Source organism: Anastrepha obliqua, chromosome 1 (assembly GCF_027943255.1).
Source record: "Anastrepha obliqua isolate idAnaObli1 chromosome 1, idAnaObli1_1.0, whole genome shotgun sequence".
Classification (NCBI taxonomy): Eukaryota; Metazoa; Arthropoda; class Insecta; order Diptera; family Tephritidae; genus Anastrepha; species Anastrepha obliqua.
In genome coordinates this window covers 98,828,633-98,842,113 of record NC_072892.1, presented here as the reverse complement: position 1 = coordinate 98,842,113, position 13,481 = coordinate 98,828,633, and the positions used below count along the sequence as shown (strand labels likewise).

The window sequence follows — 13,481 nt, the reverse complement described above, 5'->3', positions numbered from 1 at the left end:
ATAGATGGCGCAAAAGATTGCATAGAAATTGCGTCATAGACACTGTCCAACAATTTCCATCACTGAAATTTTTTTTATATTAGTAAAAAAAATTATTCAAAAACATAATTATGTGATTATTTTTGCATCACCTTGTATATGTAAAAAAATTAATTCCAACTTCTCTTCATTTTCCAAACAAAATCATAATCAATGCATTTTCAAAAGTCTATTGGTCCAAACAGAATTCTGAGATAAATAACGTATAAATAAAGTATTTTAAAAGTTGAAATGAATCAGGGAATTACTGAAAAGTACTTCTATGGTGTCTCAGTATGTATAGTTCTATGCTAATGCTACTTTTTCACGGATCCGCTGTACGTATTTGAATATATATAACTCCAAAAGTTGTTATGAAAACTTGCAGATATTACTAACCATGAATGAAAATGAAGTTTACACTTCAACCTCATGGTCTTTTGTGCCCTTTACTAGTCATAGTATAAGCTGTTATTAAGGGGGTAGTATGGTATTTTTTTTCATTTTTTTTTTTTTTTTTTTTTTTTTTAAATTGTTCTATAACATCTTAAGATTATTGTGTGAAAGTTTGAAGTGCATTAGAGTAAAATTGACAAAGACACAAAGGATTAAGTATCTACCTCTCCAACCGGATTTCACGCTGCCGAAATCTTTAAACGCGTTTTTCTCACACTTGCCTTTTTTACGGTCGGTGTCCACTGTAGATTCATATCTACTGCACCGATTCTTTTCAAATTTGGTTTTTTTGTTTCTTTACTTTATTCACGAGGTAATGACGTCGAGTTTTTTTTTTTTTAAATTTTGTCATATTTTAAAACAACAAAGTTTTCAAGTTTTTTTATGAAAAATCGGTGTTTTGACTTCAAAGCGCTTTAAAAAATTAAAAAAAAAAAAAAAAAAAAATTCGACGTTGTTACCTGCGAAACTTTATTAGCTGATGAAATCAATTTGGTTTTTTGATTTTAGTTGATCCAGTAATGAGTTCTGAGAGACACCGCAATAAAACTTTTTTATGAGACGTCCGCGAAGAATCGCTGCCACCAACTCATTTCTTCATAAAAATCAATGAAAATTTAACACAATCACACAATATTCTTTAAATATGACTTTATAATGAAGTAATTTTAAAATTTTGAATAAATCAACTGTGTCGAGAAAAAAAATTTCGAAAAATATGCTTGTTTTACACCGAATTAACCATACTACCCCCTTAAGAAAAAATAGCATAAACTATGAGGGGGTGCCTTTCAAAAATTACATTACTTCCCGCAAATAGTTAAGATGTTTAATCCCCCCATACAAATTATGGCCACCCTAATGTACCTAATATACATACCACACCATTACCATGAGTATTCATACATATGTGTGTGAACACGCCGCAACATTAACGCCATTTGTGAGTCAACATTATTTGTAGTATTGACATTTTATTATCCTTACAGGACCAATTCAAATCAAATGTATGTAAAGTTTGTTTCCGATGGTACGCTACAGAAGATTGGCTTTTCGGCGATCTTCCTAAAGGAGGTCGACGAATGCAAAACTTTCAAGCATGACTGCGAGCAAGAGTGCATCAATACGCTGGGGAGCTATCAGTGCGATTGTTTTGTTGGCTATGAGTTGCTTTCCGACAGACGGTCCTGCGAAGGTTTGTTTACGTTTCATTTGTGCACATGCGCATATTTATTTAAAGCCATATGTACATGCATGTGCGTAAGTAACGCGCCCGTGGGTGTACACTTAATTGCTGTTTATAGCCGGATATTAACAAAAATTAACGTTATTTCACAGATACGTGTGGCGGTATTATCGATGCGTCTATTCCCAATGCCACAGTTTATTCACCAGCATATCCAGATGTGTATCCCATATCGAAGGAGTGTGTGTGGGAGGTGGTGGCACCACTCAATCACACGGTCTTTCTCAATTTTACACACTTCGATTTGGAAGGCGGCAAATATCAATTCGTCGACTGTAATTATGACTACCTGTTGGCTTACTCGAAGTTGGGCAATAACCGCTTGAACAAACTTGGAATATATTGTGGCCAAAACATGCCATCGGCTCTGCAATCCGAACAGAATGTAATGCGATTGGAGTTCGCCTCAGATAAATCAATACAACACACTGGGTTTTCGGCAGATATACACATCGGTAAGTAAGCTATGCTTCATAAGAGCTTTAAATATCTCATCCTGGTCTTAATTTTTGGTGCCTCAGCTTGAAATTGCACCCTGTAATTAAAATATTTTTGAACAAACCGTCTCCTTTCTCCCTACTACTAGAATTCTTCGGTCACTATGAATACTAGTACACAGGCAGAAATATTTGAAGAAACTCTTTGCTTTAAAGAAAGTTTTTCTTAATCTTACCCAAACAGTTATTTTTTCTTTGAGAATACCAGACGATTTTGTTAGTCACTTTCGTATGTTACTTTTGTGGCATTCAATCTTATCTACCGAAACACATTCAACTGGGGATAGACATCCGAAATGATCACCAGGTTTGCACTGGCAGCGAACGTGTTAAAGCAAGAGAAAAAAGTACGACGCATATACTGCGCTACGCAAAGCAAAATACTTTTTGGAAGAGTTTGCTGTCCCCAGGTAAAATCAGCCATACAGTCGATTTATACCTGTTAATTGTAGAGAACGTCGAGAGTGCAGCAATGATCTCAACAGAACGTCCAGTTTTTGGTCTGCCAGTCGTTTTTCTATCCTCGACAGAACCATTTCCTTGAAATTTTTTACCAACCTTTGAATTTTCGACTCATTTGGTCGATTATTTTCACACAAAAAAATCATAAATTTTGCGATATGTTGTTCTTAAAGATTTTTGTTGTTCTTAAAAATGTTCATAATAAGTTTCAATAACGCGGTGGCGTTAATCGGCATTAACAACATAATTCAGAATTGTCTCAGAAATTAAGTGCAACTAATGCGGATTGAGAACTTTACTTAATTCTCATTAATTAAGCGGATTAGGGGAATTTTCGATGGCAACACTGCCGAAAAATTACAGTAAATATCTATTGCGAATGAAAACTAATGAAACTTTTAAAGAGAAAAACAAGAAATATTACATACAATGTTAATTTGCACCACCACGTTCAGAATTACTTTAAGAATTAGACTTCCCCCTACTGTGACAAGGGAAAAAACAGGCTTATTTTCCTGATTTTATTTCTAACAAAATATTGCTCGTACATAAAATCTATTTAAACTCTTATCTTTATTATATATTTAAGTTTTTGAAAAAAAAATTTTAAGTCAAAATATTCAAAATGGCCGCTGTGGCACTTCTGCAAGCGCAGGTCCGCTTTTCTTAGGTGCCTAAACGGTGTACATGAAATCTTACGTTTCGGTGATCTAAAACAAAAAAACAAAATATTGTTAAAATATACATAGTATTGACTCTCGTCTGACGTAGGATTATGTCGATAAAAAATTTTGCCGTTGAAAAAAAAATTCTTGAAATTTTTTTCTTTTTTTTTGCCTAAAATTGATGTTACTATTGTTTATAACAATTTAACAAATAACGATATCAAAAAAATCCTATGTCAGACGAGAGACACTATTACTGAGAATATATAATTAAATTTTTAAGCTGATTCATTTATCAGAACTCGAGATATCGTGTACACCGTATACAAAAACTTAGTTTCGAGAAAAATGCGTTTAAAGTTTCATGTGCCGCAGGTACGCGCTTTGGAGCGCTTCGGGAAAAGGTCGAAATTTCAACGAAGAAAAATTTAGCCAGCTGTAACACATATTGTACCTTATTTAAGAGGGTTCAAAGTATTTTTTAAGCTAATAAAAAAAATCGATTTTTTGAAAAATTCACAGTAGACTTCCCCCTTAAGTGTTTCGATATTTCGGAGCAGTTTGAGAAATTGCAATTTAAGATATTTTTAGTACTATGAATAAGTTCGTGCGGTTTTACAACAGATGGCGTAACTTGATTATTATTCCATCGATCCACATTTCCAAACATTCATTGGAGAGCTACTGTCGTAAGGCACAAACGTCAGTATAAGTTTTTTATTTGAAGCGTAAACAACAATATTTTTACCACACTTGAAAATGTCGAATTTCGTGCCAAATAATGTGTTTTTGCGGGGAATTCTTCTTCATTATTTTAATATGAAGAAAAAAGCAGCCGAAAGTCATCGTATCTTGGTGGAAGTTTATGGTGAGCATGCTCTAGCTGAGCGAACGTGCCAGAAGTGGTTTGCACGCTTTAAAAGTGGTGATTTTGGCTTGGAAGACGAAGAACGCGAGGGTGCGCCGCCAAAGTTCATGGATACCGAATTGGAGGAATTGCTCGATCAAGATCCGGCTCAAACGCAAGAAGAGGTTGCAAAAACTTTGGGAGTTGATCAATCAACCATTTCCAAACGTTTAAAAGCCATGGGAATGATCCGAAAGGTAGGCCATTGGGTGCCGTATGAATTGAAGCCAAGAGACGTTGAACGCCGTCTTATGGCATGCGAACAACTGCTTCAACGGCACAAAAGAAAGGGTTTTTTGCATCGAATTGTGACTGGCGATGAAAAGTGGGTCCATTACGACAATCCAAAACGTCGGGCAACGTATGGATACCCTGGCCATGCTTCAACATCGACGTCGGCGCAGAATATTCATGGCCTGAAGGTTATGCTGTGTATCTGGTGGGACCAGCTGGGTGTTGTGTATTATGAGCTACTGAAACCGAATGAAACGATTACGGGGGATGTCTACCGACGACAATTGATGCGTTTGAGCCGAGCACTGCGAGAAAAACGGCCGCAATACGCCGATAGACACGACAAAGTTATTTTGCAACATGACAATGCTCGGCCACATGTTGCACAAGTGGTCAAAACATACTTAGAAACGCTCAAATGGGATGTCCTACCCCACCCGCCGTATAGTCCAGACCTTGCGCCATCCGATTACTATCTCTTCCGATCGATGCAACATGGCCTGGCTGACCAGCACTTCCGTAATTACGATGAAGTCAAAAAATGGATCGATTCGTGGATTGCGGCAAAACCGACCGAATTTTTCACAAAGGGAATCCGTGAATTGCCAGAAAGATGGGAAAAAGTAGTAGCAAGCGATGGACAATACTTTGAATATTAAATTTGTAACCATTTTACGTCAATAAAGTTTCAAATTTCGAAAAAAACCGCACGAACTTATTCATAGTCCTAATAATAAATAATAATTTTTAGTATCAGGGCAACTAATGCCCGTATTTTTTGCCTACGATCCATCTTTCACTGACATAACTATCCAATAAACAAATCAGCTGTTCACTAATCTGCGCAACAACCGTCTGTAACAGTACAATTTTAATCAGTATTAACTGCGCCTGTAATCCGTCTGTCTAGGCTATAAGATTCCATGATGGAAAGATTAATGAGATGGCGCCTCTCGTGGTCCCGTTACTTTGCTCTCAGCGAATTTGACAACGAGTTACGTGATTTTAGCTCCAGTATGGCCAGATTACCATTCTCGTAACTTGATTTAGCAGTGTTTTTTTGTTATTTAGTCTGAGAGTTTCAGTTCTTTCTTCATGACATTTTTCTAGCCTGTTCTAATTAAAAGTAATGTTTATAATTTTGTAAAATATACATTTTTTTTAAATTAGTTCAATAATTCACTTAGTTTTATTTAACTTTACTGTTTTTAACATCTGGTGGCATTGCCCGCGATTGCAGGTGTTGTTGGTGTTCTTCTGCTTTCGGCAGTCAAATCTCTCTCTCGCTACTGCAGTATTGCCTACCTTTGGATATAAAAACGCACTAAAATTCCCATTCAAAGAAAATAACCCAACAAATTTTTATTGAATCATTTAAAGAAATTTGTATGCGTGACAAATTGTCTTTAGAATGTGCGTTTTTTTTTAATAAATGTGTTGTGCTTATGTACAATTTAATTTATAAGTTATTTTTGTCAAGCGAGACTCTTTTGTTAAGGGAACGATTTATTTGCTATATTTGAGGAAATGTAACTAGATAAGGTACTCTTTTTGTAAAAATGTCAGTATGGTTTCTTTAGTATTTTCTGGTATTTTGTTGCTTATTTTTATAATGAATACACCTCTTGATGCCCTATGTCCCACTAAGGATTGATGGCCGGAAGAAACGATTACAAATTTTATAAAAACCAACTAATTTTCATTAGCACCAAAATCTTCTCAGAGTGGCCTTTTTAACCTTCTTTTGTATAATAATACAGTTTTTTTTAACCTAAAGTTTCGGTAGCTTTAAATTAAAAGAAAAAGAAACAAACACGAAACTTCAAACGTGACGTCACGTAATCTCTGATGGGCGCAATCTTCTTTCTATCATTCTTGATAAGATTCTATTTCTGTCTACTGGAAAAATGTCAAAGAAGACATAAAAAAGGTACCGCCTAGGTATTATTCACTACAGACATTTAAGCGTCACTTTTATAAGGCCCTTCACAATAAATATCAGCCGAGAATTAAACAAAAGGTTCCAATCGAAAGGTTTGAAAAAAATGGAGTTTCAAAATCTGTGAGAATGCATCTCGATTTTCTCACTGAAATCTTAGCCGATATGAGCGATGAGCAAGAAGAGATTTACTTAACTTAACTGAAAAATTTGACCCACCTGTTTTGAGCAAACATTTGTTAGCCGGTAATTGAAGCTTAATTTAACTGAAGAAGCTGTAGATTAGTAACTTTCGATCCTATGCAAATCGAAAGCGGTGAGAAAATCATGTTTAACATGTCTTAAATTTTATAATTCTTAAAAAAATGTGTTTAGAATTTATTGTATTAGCTGTCTGGAGAATGAGACGTAAAAGATCTCTGCAACTTCTCCTCAGCTTACCTGCTCTCGCGGGGTTAAGGATTAGGCATCTCGGTTCTCACTGTTTTGTTGCACCTGATGTATAGCAGGTTTAGATATCATCCGCCTGGTGAATTACATCACTCCCAGTTAGCTGAACCGCAAATATATATCGTAGAAGTTGTTTTTGTCAGACCTTGTCATTTTCAATAGTATATTCAGACAAGATCAAATGCAATATGTGTACCAAGTTTCATAGAGATCGTTAGGAGTAGAAAAAAATTAAATAAGCCTTTTTTCTGGGGCATTGTATTGTATACAAAATTTGAGCATTAACTTTACTTAGTACTGAAATGTCGTAACAAGTCAGTGCCCATTTTTTCTGATTTTCAAAGCCAACCTTGGATACCTTACGTCAAGGTAAACAGATTTGACAATATTAACTCGAGTTAACGCGTGCACAGATAGGCAGGTAGACATGAATAAATAGATAATCCAATTTTATCTTTTTTATAACTTTTTTAATATTGAATGTCAAATATGATCGTTCGACACAATTTGCAAAAATTAAAAATTATAAATCAATTGGGATGGGATGATTAATTGTGTGCCCTCCTGCATACTTTCCTTTCGTAGAGCGGTTACAGAAAACCCTAGTTATAACTCAAAAAATTAAAAATTAAAAAAAAAAAAATGCTTCAAAGTTTTCAATTTACAATTTCCCCTTCTTTTCGCGAAGAAAGGAGAAAGAAGAAGAAGTGGCGAAACGAATTTTTTACCAGCTCCTCTGGTAGTTATTTTAGTATAATTACCTAAAACAAAGCCAACGAAATCGCTGCAACTCAGTTCGATATTTTCACAATACAGATTTGGACGAATGCAGCATAAACAATGGAGGCTGTCAGCAACATTGTACAAACACATACGGCTCGTATATGTGCAGCTGCCGAAATGGTTACACTCTTCACAACGATGAGCACAATTGCACCGAAACCCAATGCAAATTCGACATCGGGACTGAAAATGGTACCATCTACAGTCCCAATTACCCCAACGATTATCCGAAAAGTACTTATTGCTTTTGGCACTTCCACACTATACTTGGTCATCGCATGAAGTTGATATTTCACGAATTCGAAATGGAAAATCATCAGGTGAGTAGATTCAGTCAGAACCATTTCAAGTACTCAAAGATTCAATAAATACCAAACTAATCTTTATTTTTTTATTACCACCTCCTACGTGTTTTTGCATATGTAGGAGTGCTATTACGATAACGTCACCTTATTCGATGGCGAATCGGAAAAGAGCTCAATATTGGGCACGTACTGTGGGGAAATGGAACCATATGCGGTGGTGTCAACGACGACAGATATGTTCATGGAAATGTGGACTGATGGAACAATTCAGAAAAAAGGCTTTGTAGCTACGTATCAATCAGGTGAGCGTGCGATTTTAAAAATGTTAAGATTTACGTCAGTTGGACCGATTAGAAAACACCTCTAAAAATTGAGTTATTTTTATAAATAAAATTAGGGCTTAAAAATAGTTTTCCCAGATAACAAATCAATTCCGACAGTAGAAAAACTGTACCGTTTTCTTGTTTTTGTATGGGGGTGATGCACCCTTATGTATGTATATCGGGCTTACCCAAAATGTATGTTGTGCGCCTTTTCTGTGTTCCACAAATTGAGCTTTCTACAACTTTACGCCGTTCCGAATGCCAAATGGTTTTTAAGAGGAGCTTTTTCATGACTTGGAGGTTTGTCATTGCCTGCCGAGGGGCGACTGCTATTTCGCTAAAAAAACGTTTTCATCATTGGTATTTCATCATTTGGTATTGCATTCCCATAGTGGGTTTCGAGCCTAGGACATGCCGATTGATAGTCACGCACAAACCATTCGACTACATCGACCGCCTCATCAGTCAGACATATTAATTTCCAGAACTGTGTCTGTAATATAGTTTTTATACTATCGCAGTTTATTGGTAGATTAGTTAGAATAGTTTTGCATGCGAATAAAATCCTAGTAGATCTTAGAGATAGTAACTTTAACTTCTCTAGAGAGGCTATATAAGTGCTATGGTTAGTAAGCCATAGGCCAGGTTAGGCGAGAATCTCATTGACTAATTTTCCTTACCTACGTTAAAGTTTTCTAGTTAAATCATTATATACGTGGCAGTTCATTAGGTATGAAGACATGATTTTTTCAAAAATGTTTATTTTTCAACATAGTCCCCTTTTAGAAAGATGCACTTCTCCCAACGCTCCGGTCATTTTTTTACCCCTCCAAAAAATAAGATTTGTCGAATTATCCAAAATACGCCCCTGTCTCGGCGATGACTTCATTGCTTGAACTAAATTTTCTTCCCGCGAGCCATTTTCTCATGTTAGCGAACAAAAAAAAAATCGCAGGGATCCTGATCGGATAAATACGAGGGTGCGGCAGCAATTCATTACCCAATTCATGCAGTTTGACGCATCTTCTTTCTCGTCTCGTTCAATTTTTTGTGGCGGTAGAAGTGAGAAAGCGGTAGAATACTCACTGAGTATTATCTTATTGTCCAGTGATCGTTTTTCCTTATTCTAAAAAATCCATGAGGATGACGACGTTCACATCCGAAAAAATCGTCGCCATGACTTTTCCGGCCGATAGGACTGTCTTCGCCTTCTTTGGAGTAGAGAAAAATATTGTTTTCATTGTTGCTTAGTTTCTGGTGCGTAACAATGAATCCAGGTTTCATCAACGGTGACATCTCAGCGCAAAAATTTATTCGGATCTCGCTTAAATTGCTTCAAACTCTGCTTCGAAGTTAGCAGTCATATCCGCTTGCTGCCCACCGTGACACACCTATCGACCACCGTCGATCAGCGAGAATCTTGTCGTGGAGTTTTTGAATGATTTCCTCGGTAATCACGTTTGCCGGGCGTCCTGGCTCCTCATCAAAAACGAATATTCGCCCATGTTTAAATTCGTTGAACCAATATCTAACTGTGATCATAGATGGCGAAGCGTCCCCATGGACAGCATCCAACTTTGATTTTATCTCCTATCCAAAAACAAAAAGCGAATTACCGAACGATACTGCTCTTTTCCCATCTTAACGAAAATCACGAAACACGTCTTACTCGAATAGCTGCCAAATCCAAACTAACCTATCAATCAGCATGAAATTGGCTTTGCCGTCGTTTGATAGATGCCAGCACATGATGCTAACACCAACTTCCCTCAGGAATGCCCTCATCAATCACGGGTACTTATTGAAGCGCCCTCGAATAATATCAGTAAAGATAACAGTAGAGCCACTTAGGGATATTCGCTACCGGGCACTATCAAACTATTTAAGCTTTCAACCAAGTTAAATTTATATTTATACTCAAAAGTAGGTCGATTTAGATACCGGAAATCTACTTTCCTCTGAAAGAGTGACTCTTATTATTGTATGTATGTATGTACTCGTATGTTTCTGGGTCCAGAGAGTTGTATAAAAAAGAGCGAAGCGACAGAAGAAAGTAAAACGAATAGAATCATTTCAATGACTTATTTATAATACTTTTCTAATAATTAATCTACTTTACTCATAACTATTTTCCTCGTGTGGTATAATATTTCAAAATTTTATTGTTTTTTAGTATGTGGTGGCTTTTTGCGGGCGACCAATGAGACGCAAGTCTTCTTTTCGCATCATCGTTTTGGTTTTCAGCCCTATAATAATTTAATGCGCTGCAGTTGGGTAATACAAGCTGACCCTGAGAGTAGTGTTGAAATTCAATTTTTACACTTTGACGTCGAATTCTGTGGAAGCTGCATCTGTGATTCGGTGGTAATTAAAGAAGAAATTTTTCAAGAAAAATATATGCGAAATAGCAATCGTGGTACTTATTGTGGCGATAAGGTAGGCAACAAGTTTTTATATAAAATTTGCGTATACTTATCGATAATAAATTGTAAATATTTTTTTATTTTGATTGTATTTTTCCAGAAACCACCCACGATTACATCATACACTGATACCCTACTCATATATTTCAAATCAGACGGCGATAGATCTTTTAATGGTTTTGCGGTTTCTTTTAAAACCGTTGGAGCCCATGATTACGAGCTCGTAGATGAAATAGATGAGGCGACTCCTTTTCCAGGTTACATGCGCAGCAAGTTCTTACCCTCGAGTCCGGATAGCGATGATTTCGTTGATAGCGATAATGGCGAGGATGGCGGTGATGCCGATGCGTACAATTATTAGTACAGTGAACTACATTTACATGTATTTCTTGTTTTTTATTGCTGATGTTAGATTATAGACGAATTAAAAAAAATATAAATAATTAAAATTTAGTAATAATATATATATTTATTTTGTATATATGTATGTATAATTTCTCTACCAAGCCCATAAATATAAAACTAAGAAGTTATGAATATATAAGATATATATAAATATATATATATATATAATATGTACGTATATGGATATAACATATAGAAGAATCTTAGTTTAGCGTGTCCCTCTAAAAACTTTGGATGGAACCGAAAATTTAAGACCATTAGATTTATATAATATGTACTATACATATGTTTCTTTTTCAAAAACTAGGTGATTTTAATTAAATCGATAGTTGTATGTTTTCGACTCTTGTACACACATACATATTTCCTATACATCAAATAAAGTGCATTTCGATTCAAATAAAGTTCAAATTAATTGTTAAATTTACATGTGCCCATAGTCAAGTGGAATATGCAGAAGTATACCAGCGCCGTAGCCGAATGGGTTGGTGCGTGACTTCTTCTTCTTCTTCTTAATTGGCGCGATAACCGCTTACGCGATTTTGGCCGAGTTTAACAAAGCGCGCCAGTCGTTTCTTTCTCGTGCTAACCGGCGCCAATTGGACACACCAAGTGAAGCCAAGTCCTTCTCCACCTGATCTTTCCAACGCAGAGGAGGCCTTCCTCTTCCTCTACTACCACCAGCTGGTACCGCATCGAATACTTTCAAAGCCGGAGCGTTTGTATCCATTCGGACGACATGACCCAGCCAACGTAGCCGCTGGATCTTTATTCGCTGCGCTATGTCTATGTCGTCGTAAAGCTCATACAGCTCATCGTTCCATCGTCTGCGATATTCGCCGTTGCCAACGTGCAAAGGTCCAAAAATCTTACGCAGAATCTTTCTCTCGAACACTCCAAGCGTCGCTTCATCGGATGTTGTCATCGTCCAAGCTTCTGCGCCATACGTCAGGACGGGCATGATGAGAGTCTTGTAGAGTGTTAGTTTTGTTCGTCGAGAGAGGACTTTACTGCTCAGTTGCCTACTTAGTCCGAAGTAGCACTTGTTGGCAAGAGAGATTCTACGTTGGATTTCAAGGCTGACATTGTTATCGGTGTTAATGCTGGTTCCTAAATAAACGAAGTCTTTTACAACCTCGAAATTATAACTGTCTACAGTGACGTGGGAGCCGATACGCGAGTGCGCCGACTGTTTGTTTGAAGACAGGAGGTACTTCGTTTTGTCCTCGTTCACCACCAAACCCATTCGCTTTGCCTCTTTATCCAGTTTGGAGAAGGCAGAACTAACAGTGCGGTTGTTAAGGCCGATGATGTCAATATCATCGGCATACGCCAACAATTGTACGCTCTTATAAAAAATTGTGCCTGAGCGATTAAGTTCTGCGGCTCGTACGATGCTCTCCAACATCAGGTTAAAGAAGTCACACGACAGCGAGTCACCCTGTCTGAAACCTCGTTTGGTATGAAACGGCTCGGAGAGGTCCTTCCCAATTCTGACGGCGCTGCTGGTGTTGAGCAACGTCATCTTGCATAGCCGTATTAGTTTTGTGGGGATACCAAATTCAGACATCGCGGCATACAGGTAACTCCTTTCCGTACTGTCGAATGCAGCTTTGAAGTCGACGAAAAGATGGTGTGTGTCGATTCTCCTTTCATGGGTCTTTTCCAAGATTTGGCGTATTGAGAATATTTGGTCGATGGTAGACTTTCCAGGTCTGAAGCCACACTGATAAGGTCCAATCAGTTGGTTGACGGTGGGCTTCAGCCTTTCACACAATACGCTCGCTAGAACCTTATAGGCGATATTTAGGAGACTTATCCCGCGGTAATTGGCACAAATTGCAGGATCGCCCTTCTTATGGATTGGGCAGAGCACACTTAAATTCCAATCGGCAGGCATGCTTTCATCCGACCATATTTTGCATAGGAGCTGATGCATGCACCTTACCAGCTCCTCGCCGCCATGTTTGAATAGCTCAGCCGGTAGTCCGTCGGCGCCCGCGGCTTTGTTGTTCTTTAGCCGTGATATTGCTATTCTCACCTCGTCATGGTCGGGTAACGGAACTACAATTCCGTCGTCATCGATTGGGGTATCGGGATCTTCACATTCTCTACGACATGCGCAGCTGTCACTGTTTAACAGGTTCGAGAAGTGTTCCCTCCATAATTTAAGATTGCTCTGTACGTCAGTCACCAGATCGCCGTCTTTGTTCTTACAGGAAAACGCCCCGGTCTTAAAACCTTCTGTAAGCCGCCGAACTTTCTGGTGAAATTTTCGGGCGTTGTTCCTGTTGGCCAGCATCTCAAGCTCTTCGCACTCACGTATTTCGGCCTCTCGTTTCTTCTTTCGGATAATACGTCTCTCTTC

The 13,481-nt window shown here is 37.5% G+C and overlaps 1 protein-coding gene across 1 annotated transcript in view; it reads left to right on the top strand.

Moving 5' to 3' along the window:
• LOC129253166 (dorsal-ventral patterning protein tolloid) overlaps nt 1–11,214 on the top strand; it is a 45,013-nt gene extending 33,799 nt beyond the window's left edge. Inside the window, exons 8-13 of the mRNA XM_054891435.1 lie at nt 1,464–1,669; nt 1,813–2,175; nt 7,691–7,977; nt 8,084–8,264; nt 10,459–10,721; nt 10,809–11,214. Of these exons, the coding sequence (XP_054747410.1) occupies nt 1,464–1,669; nt 1,813–2,175; nt 7,691–7,977; nt 8,084–8,264; nt 10,459–10,721; nt 10,809–11,069 (1,561 nt within the window). The 3' untranslated portion in view covers nt 11,070–11,214. The remainder of the gene's footprint in view (nt 1–1,463; nt 1,670–1,812; nt 2,176–7,690; nt 7,978–8,083; nt 8,265–10,458; nt 10,722–10,808) is intronic.
• The last annotated feature ends 2,267 nt before the right edge of the window (nt 11,215–13,481 follow it).